The sequence below is a fragment of the Heterodontus francisci genome, chromosome 4, assembly GCF_036365525.1.
Source record: "Heterodontus francisci isolate sHetFra1 chromosome 4, sHetFra1.hap1, whole genome shotgun sequence".
Taxonomy (NCBI): domain Eukaryota; kingdom Metazoa; phylum Chordata; class Chondrichthyes; order Heterodontiformes; family Heterodontidae; genus Heterodontus; species Heterodontus francisci.
The window spans coordinates 15,727,702-15,754,911 of NC_090374.1; the positions used below are offsets into that span (position 1 = coordinate 15,727,702).

Consider the following 27,210-nt stretch of genomic DNA (forward strand, 5'->3'; position numbering starts at 1 on the left):
TGTCAAGACCGTTCCAGATCTTATAAACTTCAATCAAGTCTCCCCTCACTCTTCTAAACTCCAGTGAAAACAAGTCCAGTCTGTCCAGCCTTTCCTCATAAGACAACCCGCTCATTCCAGGTATCAATTTAGTAAACCTCCTCTGAACCGCCTCCAATGCATTTACATCCTTCCTTAAATAAGGAAACCAATACTGCACGCGGTATTCGAGATGTGGTCTCACCAATGCTCAGTATAACTGAAGCACAACACCCTTACTTTTATTTTCAATACTTCTCGTGGTATAGGATAACATTCCATTAGCCTTCTTTATTACTTGTTGTACCTGCATACTAACTTTTTGTGACTCATGCACTAGAACACCTACAGCCCTCGTACATCGGAATTCTGAAGTCATTCTCCATTTAAGTAACGGTCTGCTTTTTTATTCTTCCTGCCAAAGTGAACAACTTCACATTTTCCCAGGGAAAGTAGGCAGTCTTGGTGATGGAGAGGATGCGGGGTCGGAAGTTCAGCTCAGGGTCAAATAGGATGCTGAGGCAGTGAGCGGTCTGGTTAAACCTCAAACAGTGGCCATGGAGGGTAATGCAATTGTTGGGTAGGGACAGAGATTGTAGCAGAGGAGAGAGGGAAAGACAATGTCTTCAGTCTTCGCAATGTTAATTGGAGGAAATTGCAGCTTATCCAGGACTAGATATCAGACCAGCACGCTGAAAACACAGGCAGCAAAAGAGTCAAGGAAGATGATGGCAAGTTAGAGCTGGGTGCTGTCAACAAACATGTCTTTAAGCTGAGACAGTTCAAACACACTTCACATCACAGCAGTAGAAAACTGCTCTAGTCTTGACCAGACTTAAACACAAGCACAATTACCAGTGGGTTTGTATAGCACCCTTATTATTTACAAATGTGCCAGAAATAATTCATGAAAGGATGAGGAATTCTGCAGTATGATCTAGTATCTTAAGATAGAGAACTCTATTTGTAGGGCACCAGGAGGAATTCAGCCTCTTTGATGATTTTTTTAATTCTTTCATGGGATATGGGCGTCGCTGGCAAGGCCAGCATTTGTTGCCCATCCCGAATTGAGTGGCTGAGTGGCTCGCTCAGCCATATCAGAGGGCAGTTACAACTAAACCACATTGCTGTGGGTCTGGAGTCACCTGCAGGCCAGACCAGGTAAGGACAGCAGATCTCCTTCCCTAAAGAAACCAGATGGATTTTTACCACAATTGATGATAGTTTCATGGCACCATTACTGAGACTAGCTTTCAATTCCAGATTAAAAATATCAAAATATAAGCTAAATATATTTGGTTCCAGACTCAGTACATTCGTACTATAAAATATCAAAGCAAATGTAAGTTTTGGTGCAGAGTGGGATAAAGTTTGGTCTGATTTGACTCCTTCCATTCTGGCACTTAGACTCTTACCTGCTGCTAAAAAAGTCCAGCCGTCTGATGAAACAAACATGCTCCTTGGCGAGATCATTACCATCTCAGGCTCCCTTCCTACAACCAAACAGAACGCTGATCAGTTTCCTCAAAATTCACTTGATTCACTTTTCCACTGACTGACCTTACCAGCAATAGCGCCAGGAGAGATCCTGAAGCTCCCATTGTTTAGCAAGGTTTTCACTGCTGTATTATACAATATGCACAAAATTAAAATTTATCTCACCACAGTTTCAGTTACGTGGTACACTTCAGATACAACTTAACAAGGAGCAGTGCCTCGGTGCACAGAATTCTTGCTTTTCAGTCAGAAGGTTGTGATTTCAAGTCTTACTCCAGAGCCTTGAGCACAAAATCCAGGCTGACACTTCCAGAGCAGCACTGAGGGAGTGCTGCACTGTTGTAGGTGCTGTCTTCCAGATGAGATGTTAAACCAAAGTTATGCCTGTTCTTTCAGGCGGATGCATAGGATCCTACAGTACTATTTTGAAGAAGAGTAAGGGGGTTATCTCTGGTGCCCTGGCCAATATTTTTCTGTTCAACCAACATAATTACAACAGATTATCTGGTCATTATGTTTGTGGGATCTTGCTGTGCACAAGTTGGCTGCATTGTTTCCTACATTAAAACAGTGACTACACTTCAAAAGGACTTCAGTGGCTGCAGAGGTTGTGAAAGATGTTATATAAATGCAAGTCTTCCTCTATGATGTAGCTTCGCTGATCAGTAAGAAAGATTTACATTCATTTAGCAACTTCCATTTTCTCAGGATGTCCCCAAAGTGTTTCACAACCAATGGATTGACTTTTTGAAGTGCAGTCACTGAAATTCAAACATGGCAGCCAATTTTGTGCACAGCAATATCCCATAAACAGAAAAATGAATGCATAGTTTGCATAATATGTCTTTGGGTTGTTTTGGTTGAGGGAGGAATGTTGGCCAGGCCATTAGGAGAACTCTGTGCTCTTCCTTGAATAGTGATAAGAGACTTTTACACCCGCCTGAGCAGGCGCACAGCTCAACCTCCCAACTGAAAAGCAGCGCCTGTGACTTTGCAGCACTCCTTCAGTACTGCACTGGAGTGTCAGTCTAGATTATGTGCTCATGACTTGAACCAACAGCTTTTTGACTGAGAGCAGCAACACCAACTGAGCCAATACTGACAAAGCACTTTGGTTTTGTAACAATTATAAAGAACAAAAAGTACTCCGTTTTCTGTAGATAATTCTAGCCAGCAATAAAGGCAGTAAGTTTGTCAACAGTATTCTTGCACCTGAGCTAGAGAAGGGTGGCATGAATCATGGTTCCTGAGGATACTGGATATGGACAGCATCAGTTGTTATGCTTTTCACGATCAAATAACACATACAACCATACAAAGAATTTGGGCAAGTTTCAGAGGATCGTCAGTGCCTGTAGAACTGTAACAAAAGCTAAATGCTGCAAATCTAAAATAAAAGCTTAAATTGCTGGAAATACTCCTCTCAGCACCTGCAAGTGTCAGCCTTGGCTCAGTGGGTAGCATTCTACTTCTGAGTCAGAAAGTTGTGCGTTTAAATCCAACTCGAACATACGAATATATGAGCTAGGAGCAGGAGTAGGCCACTTGACCCCTCGAGCCTGCTCCGCCATTCAATAAGTTCAGGCTGAACTGATTACTCCACTTTCCCACCTACCCCCGATAACCTTCCACCCCCTTGTTTATCAAAAATCTACCTACCTCTGCCTTAAAAATATTTAAAGACTCTGCTTCCACTGCCTATCGAGGAAGAGAATTCCAAAGACTCACGACCCTCTGTGAGAAATAATTTCTCCTCATCTCTGTCTTAAATGGCCAACCCCTTATTTTTAAACAGTGACCACAAGTTCGAGATTCTTCCACAAGGGGAAACATCCTTTCCACATCCACCCTGTCAAGTCGCCTCTCACTCTTCTAAATTCCAGCAGATACAAGCCAGTCTTTCCTCATAAGACAGCCCACCCATTCCAGGTATTAGTCTAGTAAACCTTCTCTGTACTGCCTCCAACGCATTTACATCCTTCCTTAAATAAGGAGACCAGTACTGTACACAGTACTCCAGATGTGGTCTCACCAATGGCCTGTCTACGTGAATCATAACCTCCCTAATTTTGTATTCAATTCCCCTTGTGATAAACGATAACATTCTATTAGCTTTCCTAATTACGTGCTGTACCTGCATACCAACCTTTTGCGATTCATGCACTAGGACACACCTGGTACTCGAGCACAAAACTTAGGCTGATTCTCCCAGTGCAGTACTGAGGGACTGCTGCACTGTCGGAGGTGCTGTCTTCTAGATGAGACATGAAGCCAAAGTTATGCCTGTTCTCTCGAGTGGTTGCAAAAGATCCCGTGGCACTAAGATCAAGGGAGTACTTCCTTATTTTCTGGACAATATTTGTCCCTGAATTCACAGAATCACAGATTTGTTACAGTGCAGAAGGAGGCCATTCGGCCCATCGTATCTGCACCAGCTCTTCAAAAGAGTAATTCACTCAGTTCCATTCCCCCGCCTTCTCCCTGCAACCCTACATATTCCTCCTTTTCATATAACAGTCTAACATTAATAAAACAGATTAACTGATCATTTATTTAATTGCCACTCACCGCATCCTGAGATCCACACTCAGTGCTATGCGCCGCCACATGCACACACTGGACCTCTCTCTCCAGCAGCACCGTCTCACCTTATCTCAAATCTGTTCTACTCCGCAGTTTCATCTCATCTTACGTCTCATCCGACGCATTAACAAAAAACTTTTTTTCTTCCTTTCAGGTGTTAAGGAACGCAAGCTCCAGCAGCTGATGGGGACTAATGCCCCTCCAGATCCTCCTTCCGCTTCACTTCCCTCTGACCCCACCCTTTCTGATCTGACCCCTTGCCGTGTATTCACTATACCCTCTGACCTCCCCCTCTCTGATGCTGAGCGTTCTGTACTCAGCAAAGGTCTCAGTTTTATCCCCTTACGCCCCCACCTCAATGAATTTCGCGCTCGGCATGACGTTGAGCTCTTCTTCCGTCGCCTCCGCCTCCGCTTCCGGGCTCACTTCTTCGACCAGGGGTCCTCCCCCCGACCAGCAGACCCATTCACCCGCCTCCAGCATTCTCCCTCTACCTGGACCCCTCCCCCTGGCCTCTTACCCGCTCTTGATCTCTTCATTGAAAACTGTCGGCGAGACATTGGTCGTCTCAATTTCTCTGCCCCCCTCACTCACTCTAACCTGTCCCTCTCTGAACTTGAGGCACTCCGTTCTCTCAGGTCTAACCCCGACATGGTCATCAAACCTGCAGACAAGGGTGGTGCTGTTGTTGTATGGCGTACCGACCTCTACCTTGCAGAAGCTCAACGCCAACTCACAGACACCTCTTCCTACCTCCCTCTGGACCATGACCCCACCACCGAACATCAAGCCACCGTCCAAAGGACTGTCACTGACCTCATCTCCTCTGGAGATCTTCCCTCTACGGCTTCCAACCTCATAGTCCCGCAACCCCGGACAGCCCGCTTCTACCTCCTTCCCAAAATCCACAAACGAGACTGTCCCGGCAGACCCATTGTGTCAGCCTGCTCCTGCCCCACTGAACTTATTTCTTCCTATCTAGACTCTATCTTTTCTCCACTGGTCCAGTCTCTTCCCACCTACATCCGTGACTCTTCTGACGCCCTACGTCATTTTGATAATTTCCAGTTTCCTGGTCCCAACCGCCTCCTCTTCACTATGGACGTCCAATCGCTCTACACCTCCATCCCCCACCAGGATGGTTTGAGGGCTCTCCGCTTCTTCCTGGAACAGAGGCCCAACCAGTCCCCATCCACCAACACCCTCCTCCGCCTGGCTGAACTTGTTCTCACATTGAACAACTTCTCCTTCAACTCCATGCATTTCCTTCAAGTAAAAGTATGGGTACCCGCATGGGTCCTAGTTATGCCTGTCTTTTTGTGGGATATGTCGAGCATTCTTTGTTCCAGTCCTACTCAGGCCCCCTCCCCCAACTCTTTTTCTGGTACATTGATGACTGTATCGGTGCCGTTTCCTGCTCCCGCCCCGAACTAGAAAACTTTATCAACTTTGCTTCCAATTTCCACCCTTCTCTCACCTTTACATGGTCCATCTCTGACACTTCCCTTCCCTTCCTCGACTTCTCTGTCTCCATCTCTGGGGATAGGTTGTCTACCAATATCCATTATAAGCCCACTGACTCCCACAGCTACCTCGACTACACTTCTTCACACCCTACCTCCTGTAAGGACTCCATTCCATTCTCCCAGTTTCTCCGTCTCCGACGCATCTGCTCTGATGATGCTACCTTCCATGACGGTGCTTCTGATATGACCTCCTTTTTCCTCAACCAAGGATTTCCCCCCACTGTGGTTGACAGGGCCCTCAACCGTGTCCGACCCATTCCCCGCACCTCTACCCTCACCCCTTCCCCTCCCTCCCAGAACCGTGACAGGGTTCCCCTTGTCCTCACTTTTCATCCCACCAGCCTCCATATCCAAAGGATCATCCTCCGCCATTTTCGCCACCTCCAGCGTGATGCCACTACCAGTCGCATCTTCCCCTCCCTTCCCCTGTCAGCATTCCGAAGGGATCGTTCCCTCCGCGACACCCTGGTCCACTCCTCCATTACCCCCACCACCTCGTCCCCGTCCCAGGGCACCTTCCCTTGCAATCGCAAGAGGTGTAATACCTGCCCATTTACCTCCTCTCTCCTCACTATCCCAGGCCCCAAACACTCCTTTCAGGTGAAGCAGCGATTTACTTGTACTTCTTTCAATGTAGTATACTGTATTCGCTGCTCACAGTGTGGTCTCCTCTACATTGGGGAGACCAAGCGCAGACTGGGTGACCGCTTTGCGGAACATCTCCGCTCAGTCCGCAAGCAGGACCCTGAGCTTCCGGTTGCTTGCCATTTCAACACTCCCCCCTGCTCTCATGCTCACATCTCTGTTCTGGGATTGCTGCAGTGTTCCAGTGAACATCAACGCAAGCTCGAGGAACAGCATCTCATCTACCGTTTAGGCACACTACAGCCTGCCGGACTGAACATTGAGTTCAATAATTTCAGAGCATGACAGCCCCCCACTTTACTTTCATTTTTAGTCATTTTTAGTTATTTTTTCTTCCTTTTTTTTTTGCATTCCTTTTTACATTTTTTACAATCTTTTTTTGCATTTATTTCATTTCATCTTAGTTTGTTCAGTTTGCTTACCCACTGTTTTTTTCAGGTTGTTTTTCTTCAGGTTTGCACTTGCTGCTGTTCAATATTCAGTATATTCACACCTAATCTGTACTAATGCTTTGTCTTTCAACACACCATTAACATATTGTTTGCCTTTGCTCCGTGCCCTTTTGGTCAGCTGTCTGGCCTGGTCCAATCTGCACCTTCTCCTTTGTTATCTCTTGCCCAACCCCCAGCTCACTTGTTTATAATCTGTGACTTTTCTAATATTTGTCAGTTCCGAAGAAGGGTCACTGACCCGAAACGTTAACTCTGCTTCTCTTTCCACAGATGCTGCCAGACCTGCTGAGTGATTCCAGCATTTCTTGTTTTTGTTTCAGATTTCCAGCATCCGCAGTATTTTGCTTTTATTTATTTAATTGCTGTTTATTAAACCTTACTGTGCAAAAATTGGCCTGCTGCATTTCATAAAATACAACAGTGACTGCACCTCAAAAGGCTCTGAATCATATTGGGACATCCTCTGATCATGAAAGATGCTATATAAAGACAAGCTTTCTTTCAGTAAAGAAGGGAAAAGTTGTAAGATGGATTTACAATTAGAACATTACAGCGCAGTACAGGCCCTTCAGCCCTCGATGTTGCGCCGACCTGTGAAACCATCTGACCTACACTATTCCATTTTCATCCATATGTCTATCCAATGACCACTTAAATGCCCTTAAAGTTGGCGAGTCTACTACTGCTGCAGGCAGGGCGTTCCACGCCCCTACTACTCTCTGAGTAAAGAAACTACCTCTAACATCTGTCCTATATCTATCACCCCTCAACTTAAAGCTATGTCCCCTCGTGTTTGCCATCACCATCCGAGGAAAAAGACTCTCACTATCCACCCTATCTAACCCTCTGATTATCTTATATGTCTCTATTAAGTCACCTCTCCTCCTCCTTCTCTCCAACGAAAACAACCTCAAGTCCCTCAGCCTTTCCTCATAAGACCTTCCCTCCATACCAGGCAACATCCTAGTAAATCTCCTCTGCACCCTTTCCATAGCTTCCACATCCTTCCTATAATGCGGTGACCAGAACTGCACGCAATACTCCAGGTGCGGTCTCACCAGAGTTTTGTACAGCTGCAGCATGACCTCGTGGCTCCGAAACTCGATCCCCCGACTAATAAAAGCTAACACACCATATGCCTTCTTAACAGCCCTATTAACCTGGGTAGCAACCTTCAGGGATTTATGCACCTGGACACCAAGATCTCTCTGTTCATCTACACTACCAAGAATCTTCCCATTAGCCCAGTACTCTGCATTCCTGTTACACCTTCCAAAGTGAATCACCTCACACTTTTCCGCATTAAACTCCATTTGCCATCTCTCAGCCCAGCTCTGCAGCCTATCTATGTCCCTCTGTACGCTACAACATCCTTCGGCACTATCCACAACTCCACCGACCTTAGTGTCATCCGCAAATTTACTAACCCACCCTTCTACACCCTCTTCCAGGTCATTTATAAAAATGACAAACAGCAGTGGCCCCAAAACAGATCCTTGCGGTACACCACTAGTAACTAAACTCCAGGATGAACATTTGCCATCAACCACCACCCTCTGTCTTCTTTCAGCTAGCCAATTTCTGATCCAAATGCTCTTATATTCTATACCTCAGTTAATAAAGGAAAGGATTCCATATGCCTCCTTCACCACCTGATCGACCTGTTCTGCTACCATCAGGAATATCCAAGTTCCCTCACTTCCTCTACACTTCTCACTATTTTCCCATTAATTGTGTATTCCTTTGACTTGTTTGACCTCCCCAAATGCATCAATGATGCCTTGAATGCCTGAGTTGGGAACATATAACTGATATTAGAATCATAGAATGATTGCAGCACAAAAGGAGGCCATTCAGCCCGTTGTGTCTATGCTGGCTCGCTGGAAGAGCAATTCAGCTAGTCCAACTCCCCGCCTTTTCCCTGCAGTCCTGCAAATGTTTTTGCTTCAGATAATTATCCAATTCTCTTGATTGAGCCACGATTGAATCTGCCTTCAACACGCTCTCCGGCAGTGCATTCCAGATCCTAACCATGTGTTGCAAAAAAAAGATTTTCCTCATGTCGCCAATGCTACTTTTTCCAATCACCTTAAATTGGTGTCTTCTGGTTCTCAACCCTTCCGCCAATGAGAACAGTTTCTCCCTATCTACTCCGTCCAGACCCCTCAATATTTTGAACATCTCTATCAAATCTCCTCTTCTCCTGGGAGAAAAGAAGGTTAAGAGCCCCAGATTCTCCAATCCATCCATATCCCTCATCCCTGGAACCATTCTCGTGAACCCTCGAACGCTTTCACAACCTTCCTGAAGTGTGGTGCCCAGAATTGAACACAACACTTCAGTTGAGGCTGAACCAGGGTTTTATACAGGTTCAGCATAACTTCCTTGCTTTTGTACGCTATGCCCCTATTTACAAAGACCAGGATACATACACCTTATTAACCACTTTCTCAACCTGCTTTGCCACCTTCAATGGATTTGTTCACATATACTTCCAGGTCCCGCTGCTTTTGCACCTTTTAGAATTGTAATATTACCAGATATTTATCCACTAATTATAGTGTTTACTCTAGCAAGGTTTGTTTAAAGTACCAGTGGATATTGAATTAAATTTGAAAATAAATGGTCATTTCAATTATTTAATTTTCAGATAAAGCACACAAAGTAATAAAAAAAAATTACCCACATTTCAAAAAGTCTTGTATTTTGCTGTTTCGAACTCTGCCCCTTCCCACCTGCTAATTAATTTATACATTATACAATAATTTATAATTAATTTCAATCAATTAATTATATTGTAGATGTGGGAAGCTTTACATGCCGCCCTCCTCCTTCTATCAAAGTTAGCCTTTGCAATTCGATTAGGTTGACTGTAAATATCATTGCAGAATTTCTTTTTCTCAGGCAATTTGAAAAATGCATTTGGAGCTCCCAACCATCCAAATAGCAGCAGTGATTTAAACAGAAGCAAAATGCTGCTTATATCAGTGATTTAAACCATTTTTTAAAGGATTTTACATATCAAAATTAATCTTTAATTATCATTCATATTTGAAGCTGCATGATGGTTTTAGTTTAGTTTAGTTTAGAGATACAGCACTGAAACAGGCCCTTCGGCCTGTGAACCTTTCAAGAAGTGTTGAAAGGCAAACTTTACCCTTTCGAAAATGGTAAATTCTGATAGCTCGCTTGCGTAGTTCTCTGAGCCATGTCACCCTGTGTGGTGGGCAGATTGAGTTTTAAGCAGTTTCACAATGCTGACAATCAATTGAAATTCCACTGAGTGCTACAATTATCACACTGATTAATGCATACAAGAATAACCATTAATGTGTCCACTTTAGAAGGGTGAATATCTTTGTCAAAATAGTACTCGCAAAAATTTTAGAACAGGGGGAACACTCTCCGCTGCTTGGAGTCGTACCTAGCACAAATGAAGATGGTTGTGGTTGTTGGAGGCCAATCATCTCAGGCCCCAGGACATCACTGCAGGAGTTCCTCAGGATAGTGTCCCAGGCCCAACCATCTTCAGCTGCTTTATTAATGACTTTCCTTCAATCATAAGGTCAGAAGTAGGGATGTTCGCTGATGGTTGCACAATGTTCAGTACCATACTTGACTCCTCAGATACTGATGCAGTCCGTGTAGAAATGAAGCAAGACCTGGAGGGCGGCACAGTGGCGCAGTGGTTAGCACCGCAGCCTCACAGCTCCAGTGACCTGGGTTCAATTCTGGGTACTGCCTGTGTGGAGTTTGCAAGTTCTCCCTGTGTCTGCGTGGGTTTCCTCCAGGTGCTCCGGTTTCCTCCCACATGCCAAAGACTTGCGGGTTGATAGGTAAATTGGCCATTATAAATTGCCCCTAGTATAGGTAGGTGGTAGGGAAATATAGGAACAGGTGGGAATGTGGTAGGAATATGGAATTAGTGTAGGATTAGTATTAAAAAAAAATGGGTGGTTGATGGTCGGCACAGACTCGGTGGGCCGAAGGGCCTGTTTCAGTGTTGTATCTCTAAAAAAAAACAGGAGGCAGAATTATAAATCTCTTACCTTCTTCCTCCCTGATAACTTCACTAGTGAATACGGCTCAAGGAGGGATCTCCTATTAAAAATGCTTGCCTGTAGAATACCAGCCCATGATTGTGGATCAATTAGAATATTGTTTGATGGGTGTCTGACAGAAAGGGAATCAGGTTTGCACTGGAGTGCTGACTTGGGGCTGCATTAGAGTGCTAAAGTGGGAGTTTTGTGACCGAGGGTAATTAAGGGTCAGTTTTATCTAAAGTCTAGTCTTTCTTTTATTTAGCAAATTAACTTAACAGTTGCTGTTTGGGTTGGAGAAGGTGAGTTTTAGACCAGCTTTAAACAGAGTTCACTCAGGCTCTGCTTGCAGCTGCACCTTGTTAATTAGATAACAGGCTTAAACCAGTTTTCAGGGGCTAAAGTCAGACAGTATAAAAATGGGCCATCTTACAGTGCTGACTTTGTTTGCACTGGAGGGCTGACTTGGGGCTACATTAGACTGCTAATGTGGGAGTTTTGTGACTGAGGGAGTTTTGTGAGGAGGGAGCGAGGAGCTCCTTTCATTTCCTACCTGTCCTCAAAGAGCGGGAGGGGAGCTGAGAGTTTCCAAAGAGCACAGCTGACTGATGAGTAAGTCTTGGTGGGTATTTTTCAAACTGGATTGAATTGTAAGTCATTGTTTTAGCAAGACTTAGTTGATTTATTTTTTTATTATAATATTCTTCTAAAGTTTTAAATTTAAAGGATTTAGTCATGGCAGGATAGCTTAAAGCCTTGGTTTGCTCCACTTGCTGCATGTGGGAATCCGGGAACATTTCCAGTCCCCGGGATCAGCATGTGTGCAGGAAGTGTGTCCAGCTGCAGCTCCTGGAAGCTCGGGTTTCAGAGCTGGAACGGCGGCTGGAAACACTGTGGAACATCCGCGAGTCTGAGAGCATCGTGGATAGCACGTTTAGAGAGGTGGTCACATCGCAGCTGAAGGGACATGAGGAAGGAAGGGAATGGGTGAACACCAGGTAGTCCAAGAGAAACAGGCAGGTAATTCAGGGGTCCCCTGCGGTCCCGCTTGCAAATCGGTATTCCATTTTGGAGGCTGATGAGGCTGGTTCCTCCGGGGAATGCGGACAGAGCCAAGCTTCTGGGAGCACAAGCAGCCTGTCTGCACAGGAAGGGGGAAAGGGAGGAAGAGCAATAGTAATAGGGGATTCTATAGTCAGAGGAACAGATAGGCACTACTGTGGCCGTCAACATGACTCCAGGATGGTGTGTTGCCTTCCTGGTGCCAGGGTCCAGGATGTCACTGAACGGCTGCAGGGCATCCTGAAGGGGGAGGGTGATAAGGCAGAGGTCATGGTACATGTTGGTACCAATGACAGAAGTAGAAAGAGGGATGAGGTCTTGCATCAAGAATTCAGGGAGTTAGGCAGTAGACTAAAAAGCATGATCTCTCAGGTTGTAATCTCTGGATTACTTCCAGTGCCACGTGCTAGCGACTATAGAAACAGGAGAATAGCACAGATGAACGCATGGCTCAACAGTTGGTGCAGGAGGAAGGGTTTTAGATTCCTGGACCACTGGGACTGTTTCTGGGGAAGGTGGGACCTGTACAAGTGGGACGGTCTACATCTGAACCAGAGGGGGACTAACATCCTTGCTGGTGGGTTTGCTAGTGCTGTTGGGAGGAGTTTAAACTAATTTGGCAGGGGGAGGGGACGCAGACTCCTAGCAGAATAGGGACACAGCTAAACACAGGAAAGCAAACAAGTCAAAGGGAATACAGTGGAAGTAAGTTTCAAGGGAGTAAGACCAGGATGGATGGCCTCTACTTTAATGCCAGGAGTATTACAAGTAAAATGGATGAGTTAAGGGCAAGGATTGACATGTGGAATTGTGATATAGTAGCCATCACGGAGACATGGTTGGAGAACTGGAGAGCAGCTAATGTGGTCCCACTATTTAAGAAAGGTTGTAGAGATAAGCCAGGGAACTACAGATCAGTGAGTCTCATGTCAGTGGTAGGGAAACTGTTGGAGAAAATTCTGAAGGAGAGAATCTATCTCCACTTGGAGAGGCAAGATTTGATTAGGAATAGTCAGCATAGCTTTGTCAGAGGGAGGTCATGCCTAACAAATTTGATTGAATTTTTTGAGCATGTGACCAGGTGTGTAGATGAGGGTAGTGCAGTTGATGTAGTTTACATGGATTTCAGCATAGCCTTGACAAGGTCCCAAATGGGAGACTTATCAAGAAAGCAAATGCACATGGGATGCAGGGTAACTTGATAAGGTGGATTCAAAATTGGCTTCAATGTAGGAGACAGAGAGTGATGACAGACGACTATTTTAGTAACTGGAAGCCAGTGTCCAGTGGCGTGCCACAGGGATCTGTGCTGGGTCCCCTATTGTTTGTCATTTATATAAACGACATAGATGACCATGTGGGGGATAGGATCAGTAAGTTCGCGGATGACACAAAGATTGGCCGAGTGGTTAACAGTGAGGTTGAGTGTCTTGGGTTACAGGGAGATATAGATGGGATGGTCAAATGGGCGGAAAAATGGCAGATGGAATTTAACCCTGAAAAGTGTGAGGTGATACACTTTGGAAGGAGTAATGTGACATGGAAGTATTCAATGAATGGCCTGACACTGGGACGTTCTGAGGAACAAAGGGGCCTTGGCATGTTTGTCCATAGATCTCTGAAGGCAAAAGGGCAAGTTAATAGGGTGGTGAAAAAGGCATATGGAACACTCGCCTTTATTAATCGAGGCATAGATTACAAAAGCAGGGAGGTCATGTTGGAGCTGTATAGAACTTTGGTAAGGCCACAGCTGGAGTACTGTGTGCAATTCTGGTCGCCACATTATAGGAAGGATGTGATTGCACTGGAGGGGGTGCAGAGGCGATTCACCAGGATGTTGCCTGGGATGGAACATTTAAGCTATGAAGAGAGGTTGGATAGGCTTGGGTTGTTTTCGCTGGAGCAGAGAAGACTGAGGGGTGACCTGATCGAGGTGTACAAGATTATGACGGGCATGGACAGGGTGGATAGGGAGCAGCTGTTCCACTTAGTTGAGGGGTCAGTTACGAGGGGACACATGTTTAAGGTGAGGGGCAGGAGGTTTAAGGGGGATTTGAGGAAGAACTTTTTTACACAGAGGGTGGTGATGGTCTGGAATGCACTGCCTGGGAGGGTGGTCGAAGCGGGTTGCCTCACATCCTTTAAAAAGTACCTGGATGAGCACTTGGCATGTCATAACATTCAAGGTTATGGGCCAAGTGCTGGCAAATGGGATTGGGTAGACAGGTCAGGTGTCTTTAATGCATCGGTACAGACTCGATGGGCTAAAGGGCCTCTTCTGCACTGTATTATTCTGTGATTCTGTGATTCACCCCGTTTAAGAGTCTTCAAACCAAGATATTGATAACCCCTTTAGTGTTTCTGTATGCCCAATACATTCCACTCACCCAAGCTTAGCTGTAGATTGTCAAAGACAAGGGTTAAGAGTCTACTAGTTTCCGCAGGGTACTGCTGGCGTTTAACCAGGTACCGCTTATCAGTTCAGGGTATGCATCCTGCTGTTTAACCTGCTGGGACCATCCTACCCATTACAGTATTGGCTTGCAGGGTTATCAGCCTAGGTGTGAAGAATCCAGCCACCAAGTGACAGGCCTATCCTTTAATGTTCCTAGAGTGAACCAGTCTCCCTTATCAAACATTAACAGTGCATTGGAGTGCTGCAAACCAGCCTGGTCCAGCGAGGGGATTATTGAATCTACCACAGAGGGTACATTCGGCTCTACGTTTTCATCATCACACATGTCATCTTGGAGCTTACGTCCACCCAAAGAGAACTAACTTACTCACCTTCCCTTGACACCTACCACCACACCCCTGCCCCCTCCCCCCAACCCAACTCAACCCAACCCAACCCCACTCCAGAGAGATACACTGTTTGCATGCATTTGCTTCTTTCAAAACATTACACAATTCAATTTGGGTATGAGGCCATTCAGATCTCAACGAGTCAAGAGGTTCAACACCACCTCCAAGGGGTTGCCTCACACTGCTCAGACTGTGTCTGTGTGTACTCTGGCATTTCACTTTACATGCTTTTGAAAATGATTTGAATGCAACCTGGAAATTAATTTGGAGTAGCTTTTCAACAAAATAAAAAAATAAAAATAAAAGCTATCCAATTTTTACTTCAGAAAGGATGACAGAAAGAGATAGAGCGGGGATACAGAGACATACAAAGCTAAGGAGACAAGGTAAAGGTCTTTCCTCAAATAATTTGAGTCATAGAGTCACAGAGTTATACAGCACAGAACAGGCCCTTCGGCCCATTGTGCCTGTGCAGGCCATCAAGTACCTGTCTATTCTAATCCCATTTTCCTGCTCTTGGCCCATAGCCTTGTATGCTATGGCGTTTCAAGTGCTCATCTAAATACTTCTTAAATGTTGTGAGGGTTCCTGCCTCCACCACCTCTTCAGGCAGTGTGTTCCAGATTCCAACCACCCTCTGGGTGAAAATTTCTTTCCTCAAATCCCCTCTAAACATCCTGCCCCTTATCTTAAATCTATGCCCCCTGGTTCTTGACCCCTCTGCTAAGGAGAAAAGTTTCCTCCCCATCTAACCCATCATAATGCCCCTCATAATCTTGTACACCTCAATCATGTCCCCCCTCAGCCTTCTCTGCTCCAAGGAAAACAACCAGAGCCTTTTCAGTCTCTCTTCATAGCTGAAATGCTCCAGCCCAGGCAACATCTTGGTGAATCTCCTCTGCACCCTCTCCAGCGCAATCACATCCTTCCTATAGTGTGGTGACCAGAACTGTACACAGTACTCCAGCTGTGGCCTAACTAGCGTTTTATACAGCTCCATCATAACCTCCCTGCTCTTATATTCTATGCCTCGGCTAATAAAGGCAAGTATCCCATATGCCTTCCTAACCACATTATCTATCTGTGCTGCTGCCTTCAGTGATCTATGGACAAGTACACCAAGGTCCTTCTGACTTTCTGTACTTCCTAGGGTCCTACCATCCATTGTATATTCCCTTGCCTTGTTAGTCCTCCCAAAATGCATTACCTCACACTTCTCAGGATTAAATTCCATTTGCCACTGCTCCGCTTATCTTACCAGCCCATCTATATCTCTCTGTAATCTAAGGATTTCCTCCTCACTATCTACACCACCACCAATTTTCGTGTCATCTGCGAACTTACTGATCATACCTCCTATATTCACATCTAAATCATTAATGTACACTACAAACAGCAAGGGTCCCAGCACCGATCCTTGTGGTACACCACTGGTCACAGGCTTCCAATCGCAAAAACAGCCCTCGACCATTACCCTCTGCCTCCTGCCACTAAGCCAATTTTGGATCCAATTTGCCAAATTGCCCTGGATCTCATGGGTTCTTACCTCCTTAACCAATCTCCCATGCGGGACCTTATCAAAAGCCTTACTGAAATCCATGTATACTACATCTACTGCTTTACCCTCAAAGACACATCTAGTCACCTCCTAGAAAAATTCAATCAAGTTTGTTAGACACGATCTCCCCCGACAAAGCCTTGCTGACTATCCCTGATTAATCCCTGCCTCTCCAAGTGGAGAGTAATCCTGTCCCTCAGAATTTTTTCCAATATTTTCCCAACCACTGATGTTAGACTCACCGGCTTGTAATTATCTGGTTTATCCCTACTACCCTTCTTGAATAATGGTACCACATTCGCTGTCTACCAGTCCTCTGGTACGTCTCCTGTGGCCAGACAGGATTTGAAAGTTTGTGTCGGAGCCCCTGCTATCTCCTCTCTTGCCTCACATAACAGCCTGGGATACATCTCATCTGGGCCTGAGGATTTATCCACTTTTAAGCCTGCTAAAACAGCTAATATTTCCTTCCTTTCAATGTCCTTCTCCATAGTGAACACAGATGAAAAGTAATCATTTAAAACCTCACTTATGTCCTCCGGCTCCACACACAGATTGCCACGTTGGTCCCTAATGGGCCCTACTCTTTCCCTGGTTATCCTCTTACCCTTAATATACTTATAAAATGCCTTGGGATTTTCCTTTATCTTGCCCGCCAGTGTTTTTTCATGCCCCCTCTTCGCTCTCCTAAATCAAACTCATGTTTGATTTTTCACCAAGACAAAGAGCAAATGAATTGAACTGCAAAAAATTCTCAGGCAAACAAAATGCCTCTAAGTAAGGTGATTTGTTGCCCAGGATCAGCCTCTTTGTTGGTGAAATCCTTATCCATGCTTTGACCACCTTCAAGCTTCCCGATTCCAATGCTCTCCTTGCTGGCCTTCCACTGCCTACCTGCTATCAATAAACTTCAACTTGCCCAAAGTACAGCTGTCTATATCCTGTCCCACACTAAATCTCATGTACTCCTCACCTACGCTGGTTTTGTTGGGGGACAAAGAACAAATATAAAATCCTTGTCATGATCTTCAAGACTGTCTGCTGCCTGACCTCTGCAGCCTGCTACCTTTGACCTCCTGTGCCTTGCCAGCAGAGTTCCTTTCGTAAACCCCGTTGCCTTTCTGCGTCAGCTCTTTTAAAAATCTCTCAACACCCACCTATTCAACCTAATTATCAGTCATCTCTCCTAACCCTGTCTCAATTCTCTTGTTATTTCTCCACTAAGTGCCTTAGTGGTAAGTTTGACTTTTTGCAAGAGTGTAAAAAGGTTGATAGCAAACACAGTCGATAAATTCAGATTAAAAGAAAATCTAGCGGTTAAAAGCTGTCAGAATTATATAAAAATACAACTGATTCCCCATTAGGGATTTTCCTCATCTGATCTGTTGCAGACTAATTGAGAATGATTGCCACAATTAGTCACTAACTCTTTGTCCGTGCATTATGCAACTACCAGAACGGTAGAAAGCAAACGAGATTAAACCTGATCTTTTATTGTCTAACAATTCCCATGATCATTAATGTCTTGCAGGGAAGGAAATCTGTAGTCCTTACTCAGTTGGGTCTTTGCACTACACTCCCATACTCCATAAAGTAGTACAGCAAATGAGACTGAATTTGTATTTTGCATACGATATACAATAGAGCATGCCTGATAGCATAGTGGACAGTCAGCTGTGGCTCAGTGCGTAGCACACTCGTCTCTGGGTCAGAAGTGGGTTCAAGCCTCACTCCAGAGACTTGAGCACAGGATCTCAGCCAGCACTGCAGTGCGGTACTGAAGTGATACTGGTTTAATGCCTCATCCGAAAGACAGGCACCTCAGAGTTTGGGCCAGTATCCGTTTGATACTGTGTGGCCTTCTAGGCCAAAACTATCTAAGAAGGTCCTGTCTGCCCTCTGGGGTTGATGTAAAAGATTCTTCATGACACTATTTCCAAGATAAGTAGAGGAGCTTTCCCTGGTGTCCTGGTCAATATTTATTGCTCAACTAACATCACTGAAACAGATTATCTGATTCGTATCACATTGCTGTTTGTGGGATCTTGCTACACGAAAATTGGCTGCTGCATTTCCAACATTACCACAGTGTTACGACCGAGGTGGGAGGAGTGCACTGTTTTTTTCTAGTTCCACTTCTCCATGGGTCACAGATATTTAAATTTTTTTCCACTTACCTATACAGTCAATCACAGACTCTATTTTTATCCCAGAATAAAACACACCGATCAAGTTTCTTTAATAAACAACAAAATTATCAGTTTAGAATAAAACAAGTCTTAACTATTCATGAAGTAAAGCATAAACACACAGATAGAAATATAAAAGTTCCCTTTTTACCTTGGCCCCTCACACACACACAAATACATACACACATACTCCAGTTAACTGAAAAAATAGAGATTTACTCGTTAGAGCTCTAGTACAAAAAACCAAAAAAGAATACGTTGGCCAAAATACTTGCTAATTCTTGAAGAAAAAGGAATATGAAAAGATGTCAGAAGTCCGTTTTGGTTTTGTCATCCCAAATACGTACAGACCTCAGTCACTGGGATCTTCCAAGAACAGTTCTTGTCAGGCGACTAAGATAAGAACAAAATACTGCAGATGCTGGAACTCAAACGAGAACAGAAAGTGCCAGAAATACTCAGCAGGTCTGGCAACTGTCTTTTCAAACCATTGTCCATATCCCAACTCACTACCCAAAGCGAAACCAAATCCAATGCCACAAGAATCAAGCCTCCTGACGCCTATAAATCTTGACCTGTCACTTCTTTGTAAACATCTTTCCCCAAGTCAAAAACAAACCCTGCTGGGTAATTATTTGAAGACAGGTGCCTTCCAGTAACTGTTCCAGACCTCTGAGTGACCCTTGTAAAAAAGAAATCCATGGACTCCTTTTCAGTTTTAAAACACAAAATGTTCAAGACTTAACAGTAAAATGAAAGCACTTGAAACAACAGTGACCCCACTTCAAAAGTATTTCATTGGCTGTAAATCATTAGAACATTACAGCGCAGTACAGGCCCCTCGGTCCTCGATGTTGCGCGGGCCTGTGAGAACAATCTGACCTACACTATTCCATTTTCATTCATATGTCTATCCAATGACCACTTAAATGCCCTTAAAGTTGGCGAGTCTACTACTGCTGCAGGCAGGGCGTTCCACGCCCCTACTACTCTCTGAGTAAAGAAACTACCTCTGACATCTGTCCTATATCTATCACCCCTCAACTTAAAGCTATGTCCCCTCGTGTTTGCCATCACCATCCGAGGAAAAAGACTCTCACTATCCACCCTATCTAACCCTCTGATTATCTTATATGTCTCTATTAAGTCACCTCTCCTCATCCTTCTCTCCAACGAAAACAACCTCAAGTCCCTCAGCCTTTCCTCGTAAGACCTTCCCTCCATACCAGGCAACATCCTAGTAAATCTCCTCTTCACCCTTTCCAAAGCTTCCACATCCTTCCTATAATGCGGTGACCAGAACTGCACGCAATACTCCAGGTGCGGTCTCACCAGAGTTTTGTACAGCTGCAGCATGACCTCGTGGCTCCGAAACTCGATCCCCCTACTAATAAAAGCTAACACACCATATGCCTTAACAGCCCTATTAACCTGGGTAGCAACCTTCAGGGATTTATGCACCTGGACACCAAGATCTCTCTGTTCATCTACACTACCAAGAATCTTCCCATTAGCCCAGTACTCTGCATTCCTGTTACTCCTTCCAAAGTGAATCACCTCGCACTTTTCCGCATTAAACTCCATTTGCCATCTCTCAGCCCAGCTCTGCAGCCTATCTATGTCCCTCTGCACCCTACAACATCTTTCGGCACTATCCACAACTCCACCGACCTTAGTGTCATCTGCAAATTTACTAACCCACCCTTCTACACCCTCTTCCAGGTCATTTATAAAAATGACAAACAGCAGTGGCCCCAAAACAGATCCTTGCGGTACACCACTAGTAACTAAACTCCAGGATGAACATTTGCCATCAACCACCACCCTCTGTCTTCTTTCAGCTAGCCAATTTCTGATCCAAAGCTCTAAATCACCTTCAACCCCATACTTCCGTATTTTCTGCAATAGCCTACCGTGGGGAACCTTATCAAACGCCTTACTGAAATCCATATACACCACATCTACTGCTTTACCCTCATCCACCTGTTTGGTAACCTTCTCAAAAAACTCAATAAGGTTTGTGAGGCACGACCTACCCTTCACAAAACCGTGCTGACTATCGCTAATGAACTTATTCTTTTCAAGATGATTATAAATCCTGTCTCTTATAACCTTTTCCAACATTTTACCCACAACCGAAGTAAGGCTCACAGGTCTATAATTACCAGGGCTGTCTCTACTCCCCTTCTTGAACAAGGGGACAACATTTGCTATCCTCCAGTCTTCCGGCACTATTCCTGTCGACAATGACGACATAAAGATCAAGGACAAAGGCTCTGCAATCTCCTCCCTAGCTTCCCAGAGAATCCTAGGATAAATCCCATCTGGCCCAGGGGACGTATCTATTTTCACACTTTCCAAAATTGATAACACCTCCTCCTTGTGAACCTCAATCTCATCTAGCCTAGTAGCCTGAATCTCAGTATTCTCCTCGACAACATTTTCTTTCTCTACTGTAAATACTGACGCAAAATATTCATTTAACACTTCCCCAATCTCCTCTGATTCCACACACAACTTCCCACTACTATCCTTGTTTGGCCCTAATCTAACTCTAGTCATTCTTTTATTCCTGATATACCTATAGAAAGCCTTAGGGTTTTCCTTGATCCTATCCGCCAATGACTTCTCGTGTCCTCTCCTTGCTCTTCTTAGCTCTCCCTTTAGATCCTTCCTGGCTAGCTTGTAACTCTCAAGCGCCCTAACTGAGCCTTCACGTCTCATCCTAACATAAGCCTTCTTCTTCCTCTTGACAAGCGCTTCAACTTCTTTAGTAAACCACGGCTCCCTCGCTCGACAACTTCCTCCCTGCCTCACAGGTACATACTTATCAAGGACACGCAGTAGCTGCTCCTTGAATAAGCTCCACATTTCGATTGTTCCCATCCCCTGCAGTTTCCTTCCCCATCCTACGCATCCTAAATCTTGCCTAATCGCATCATAATTTCCTTTCCCCCAGCTATAATTTTTGCCCTGCGGTATATACCTGTCCCTGCCCATCGCTAAGATAAACCTAACCGAATTGTGATCACTATCACCAAAGTGCTCACCTACATCTAAATCTAACACCTGGCCAGGTTCATTACCCAGTACTAAATCCAATGTGTCATTGCCCCTGGTTGGCCTGTCTACATACTGTGTCAGAAAACCCTCCTGCACACACTGGACAAAAACTGACCCATCTAAAATACTCGAACTATAGTATTTCCAGTCGATATTTGGAAAGTTAAAGTCCCCCATAACAACTACCCTGTTACTCTCGCCCCCGTCGAGAATCATCTTCGCTATCCTTTCCTCTACATCTCTGGAACTATTTGGAGGTCTATAAAAGACTCCCAACAGGAGTTGGGATGAGCTGAGGAAATCACTTTGGGATGAGCTGAGGTTGTGAAAAGCGCTGTAGAGATATAAGTCATTCTATCTTGTATGTGACTGCGACATAACTGACTCTTAATTCCCCTCTGAACTGGCCTAGCAAGTCATTCAGTTATATCAGACTGATTCTCAGTGCTTCAAGAAGGTGGCCCACCACCACCTCCTCAGGACAAGCAGTGGTGGGCAATAAATGCTGGCCTTCCCAACGACAACCACATCCCAAGAATGAGAATAAATTAACTAAGGTAGATAGTTACCTTGGATATACTGCTGCTTGGCAATTTCAATCGGCTGTGTTGGTATTGCTTGAATGTTCTGTAAGAAAGGTAGTAAACCACAGATAAGTTCAAAGTTCTGCTTTAATAGCAAAAAATAATCCAATAGTTTCAATTAAGTGGAAAGAAAACCAGTAGGATGGGTACATAGGAACAGGAGGCCATTTAGCCCCTCAAGCCTGTTCCACCATTCATTTCGATTATGGCTGATCTGTAGTTTAACAGCATTTAACCCCTTTGCTTTCTGTAACCTTCAGTATCTTTGTCTAGTAAAAATCTATCAATTTCAGTTTCAAAATTTTCGATTGCGTCTCATCCTCAGAAGCTCTTTGGGGGAGACAGATTTTGAGATATTGCTCACTTTTATTTTAAAAAATGTTAATATTATTGGCTGCAATGAAGACCTAATCCTGGTGGATGTGAGGCTTAATCTCATTAAAAGGCCAGATTTCCTAGGGAAATTGATCAGAAGGTGGCAAATTTGTCATTAAAAACTTTGGAAATTGTCTTTATGATCCTCAGTTGGCTCAAAGCCAGCTCACTTATGTTGTGGCAAAGGGTCACAGCAATATCCCTGCCCTCCTACCCAAAGTGCCTCTGAACCCAGAAACTGCTTACAGGTTCGGGACACATCCATGATAAAGTCATAAAGTTCTATCCTACCCAAATCAGGAAATGGTATGGCTTCGACAGGCATTAAGCTAATTCAGGATACTGCTACTCTGAATTTTTTCTGCTTTTTTCTGCAGTTACAAGACTTAACAACACTCCTTAGTTACTTTCCATCCTCCAGGTTATTGACTTCTCCTTCTCAATGACGCTGCTTGACTGTCTAGTGCACCGAGGAGCTGGTTAACCCTGGTCACGTCCTCAGAATAATTTATTCTGTAGCCTCTTGAAGTCAGGCAGCAGAAAGCAGCATTGCTCCCTGGTGCTTTAATTCTGTTCAAAGTTTATGCAAAGTTAATTATCGTTAATGCATTGAACAGGACCTCACAGGTCGTAAAATTCCTAGTGATTTGCAAATCGTTAGTTTCTAATAATGCGTAAATAAAAAGTGGATTTGGGTGCACATTAACACAAAAATAGGTCTGAAGAATGTACTGAAACGCTAAAGTATGGGACCTCCTGACCTCCTGCTGGCGGCTGTCTGACGCTGGTTTAAGCGTGAGTTCCAAAAGCATGGATTACACGTTCGGCCTGAGGCAAACAATTATGGAAGTTTGGGGATTAATGAAGGCTGGGAAGCCAAAAATGGCCAGTAAGGTTCTAGCTGTCAGTATGGCACTGGCTATTGTTATTGCATGGATTGGTCTGGCTGTTAAGGATGAATGAACAAATATTAGAAAAGTCAGAGACCAGAAAAGGCCATTTGGCCCACAACAGCTCATTCTACACTCATAGGACTGAATTTTATAAGCCCGCCGCCAAAATGGTGGCCCATGCGGGTCACATGCCAAAGAGCCTCCACGATTCCAAGCGTGGCAGCTCATTTAAATAGCCAGGGAGGGCCGTCCCCCCCCCCCGACTACGTGGAGGCCGTCCCCCCGACTACGTCTGTCTGTCCCCATCAATGGTGTCAGCTCCCTGTGCGCAGGCGCTGACGCTATTTTTAAAGGGCTGTCAGTCCTACCGGGAAATTTAAATATTTAAAGGGAAATGGAATTAAAATAAATAAATACATCTCTTTTGCCCCTCTCCCACCCCTCCCCCATAACAATTACATTAATATTTGCCCATCCCCCCTGAAACACTTAACCTTTACCATCTGATCTTCCCCTGCCCAAACTTTTCAACATCCAACTTTTCCCACCATCCCCCACACCACATGATGCCAATTTGACCCCGTTTCCCCCTCCCCACACTGATACATTTACCTTACCTGCCACCGCCCCCCCCCCCCAACAAGTGTTCTGCCTCGTTTCCCACAACGGGGATCCGAAGGCGCGGCAGTACTGGTCGCTGGGCTGAAGATCACGGCGGGATATCGGGAGGAGATGTGAAATTAATTAATTTATTTCTTTTAATTTATTGAAATATTTAAATTGCGGTCCCGTTACCAAGCAGCAGGGGAGGTTGGGTGGGGTGGGGTGGGGGGGGGGGGTCCTCGAGGGCTGCTTACAATCCAGCCCATAGCTTCCAGCTCTCTTGAATAACTCAAATGTAATTTTATCTCTTGACTGAAAGTCAGGAAATATTAGGAGGAAATAAAACTGTAAAATGTGAGTGAATGAGAAAAGATAGGTAAAAGAGGGAAATATAGTTCCTAACACATACAACAGGTGTGCTGGTAAATTAGAGAGGATGTAAATCAGCCGTGGTGTAAAATCAGTGAAAGTTACCGCATGGAAAACCACAAGAGAAAATCTCTGTATTCTACAACAGGCAGCCTGAGAAAAGACTTGCATTTCTATAGCATCTTTCATGACCACAGGATATCCCAAAGTGCTTTACAGCCAATGAAGTGCTTTTGAAGTATATTTATGGCGATAATATAGCAAATGCAGCAGCCAATTTGCACACAGCAAGCTCCCAGAAACATCAATGTGAGAATGACCAAATAATCTGTTTTAGTGATGTCGATTGAGGGATGAATATTGGCCAGGATACTGGGGAGAACTGCCCTGCTCTTCTTTAAAGCAGAGCTATAGGTTCCCTTACATCCAGCTGAGAGGGTTGACAGGGCCTCAGTTTAACATGTCATCCAAGAGACAGTGCAGCACTCCCTCAGTACTGCAATGGAGTGTCAGCCTAGATTTTTGTGCTCAAGGCCTGGGATTTAAACCTCTGACTGAGAGGTGACAGCACTGCCAGCTGAGCCACAACTGACAGGGAAACTGAAAGGCAGCCTGGGTTCCTGCTCCTCATTTCTATCCAGTATGTTGTGTTGAGAAGTTGACATCAAGTTGTTTGTGCTCAAGTCCCAGAGTGTGACTTCAACCCATAACCTTTTAGACTCAGAGGTAAGAGTGCAACCATTGAGTCATAACATAAAATATTCAGCAAATGTCATTGAAATGAAGCAGATAACAGGAATTGTGAATCTGTAAACTTAGATTTTTTTTAATGCAATTTAAGTTTATCTTAATAACAGGGTGTTCTTTTCCAAGATCCATATAGCCTTTGCTGTTATTTTGCAGCCGTCACAACATGAACATTGGGAGATGAAGTGTACTGAGACAGAAAGACATTCAAAACGCTTGATTCCAGAAATGATGCAGAACCACCTGACTGTCCTTTCAATATCGATCAGCTGAAATTTCAGCCAACTGCAAGTTGACAAGATTGAAACAACCATGTTGAGCAACTCCAGCAGGTTGCCCGTTTAGGCAGAACTGCTGCATAATCTCTGTTCAATCCTGGACTTTAAACATCAGCCCATTAGGAAGATCATCTTCTTCCATTGGCCACTTACACCACAACCACCCTCCCAACCCCACCCCACCCTACCCCACCTCACCACACACTGTCTGCCCATCACTGTTACTTAAATCCTTGAATGCCAAGGATCAATATGTCTCCTCACCAGCAGCCCTACTTCCACACTTCACAAATATCAACTAATCCAGTTCTCTGCAACACAAAATTCTGTACTGCCCTCACTCCATTGCTCCACTATTCCCCCAACTAGCCCCAGCACTCCATCAAGTCCATTTTGTGATTCCCCCAATGAGTCTTTGAATCGCTCAATGGCCTCATGCCACCCCTATCTAGGTAACCTCCTCCAGGCCTATGTCCTAGCCTGCACCACCTTTTCCTGTGACTCCAGATTGCCACTTGTTCCTTCACAATTGGAGCCTGATCTTTCAGTCAACACAGCTCTGCTCTTTAGAATCTCTTCTAAAACCACTTTGACATGGTAAATCTCTCCCTGCCTTCAAAAGTCCACTAACAAACCGCTAAATCCCTTCACTCCCTGCTTGGCATTAATTTCACTCCGTGTAAAGTACTCAGAAATGTGAGGCACTCTATAATACTGTAAGTTGCATTGTTGCATTTGTACCAAACTGTTGCTTCATTTTGATGCATGGGACTATGTTAAGACATCTTTCCTGTCTAAAACTTTTCAAGCTGTCCTTGTTGCTATATGTCGCTTAAAAAAGTTCACATCTTGGATATAGATTTTTCTCAGCTGCTGTGTTTAAAGGGGCTCAGTGAGTAGCACTCTTGCCTCTGAGTCAGAAGGCTGTGGGTTCAAGCCCTGCTCCAAAATCAAAGTTGACGCTCCAGTGCAGTACTGAGGGAGTGCTGTACTGTCAGAGGTGGTGTCCAAAGTGTAACTGAAGCCCTGTCTGGCTTCTCAGGTGGACATAAGAGATCCAATGCCACTAAGTCAAAGCAGAGAGGAGTTATCCCTGGTGTCCTGGCCAATGTTTATCCCTCAATTACCATCAGTAAAAACAGATTCTCTGGTCATTATCACATTGTTGTTTGTGGGAGCTTGCTGTGTGCAAATTGGCTGCTACATTTCCTACATTACAACAGTGACTACACTTCAAAAATACTCCATTGCCTGTAAGTGTCCTGAGGTCATGAAAGTTGCTATAAAAATACAAGTATTTTTGGCAATTTCCCAGGCACCTGTTACCAGCAGTACAATCAGGAGTCAGCAACACGTCCAGTGCCCATGGTATAAAACTTTGAGGTTCATGACTGGTAATTTCAAGGATGAGAAATTTCTGCCAAACGGCAGATTTCAGACATTGGGATTTCAGAAATCTGCCATTGGCTTCTTACGAACATCCGAACATACAAATTAGGAGCAGGAGTAGGCCACTACGCCCTTCAAGCCTGCTCCGCCATTCAATATGTTCATGGCTGAACTGATTACTCCACATTTCCACCTGCCCCCGATAACCTTCCACCCCCTTGCTTATCAAGAATCTATCTACCTCTGCCTTAAAAATATTCAAAGACTCTGCTCCACTGCCTTTTGAGGAAGAGAATTCCAAAGACTCACTAACCCTTGACAGAAAAAATTTCTCCTCATCTCTGTCTTAAATGGGCGACCCCTTATTTTTAAACAGTGACCCCGAGTTCGAGATTCTCCCACAAGGGAAAACATCCTTTCCACATCCAGCCTGTCAAGATCCCTCAGGATCTTATATGTTTCAATCAAGTCACCTCTTACTCTCCTAAACTCCAGCGGATACAAGCCTACCCTGTCCAATCTTTCCTTATAAGG

The 27,210-nt window shown here is 44.6% G+C and overlaps 1 protein-coding gene across 11 annotated transcripts in view; it reads right to left on the reverse strand.

Moving 5' to 3' along the window:
* poln (polymerase (DNA directed) nu) overlaps positions 1 to 27,210 on the reverse strand; it is a 549,154-nt gene that overhangs the window by 158,516 nt on the left and 363,428 nt on the right. For all 11 annotated transcript variants that reach the window (XM_068029211.1, XM_068029206.1, XM_068029207.1 and 8 more), the window contains 2 exons: positions 22,008 to 22,065; positions 1,434 to 1,511 (listed from right to left, as the gene is read on the reverse strand). In XM_068029211.1, the coding sequence (XP_067885312.1) occupies positions 1,434 to 1,511; positions 22,008 to 22,065 (136 nt within the window). The remainder of the gene's footprint in view (positions 1 to 1,433; positions 1,512 to 22,007; positions 22,066 to 27,210) is intronic.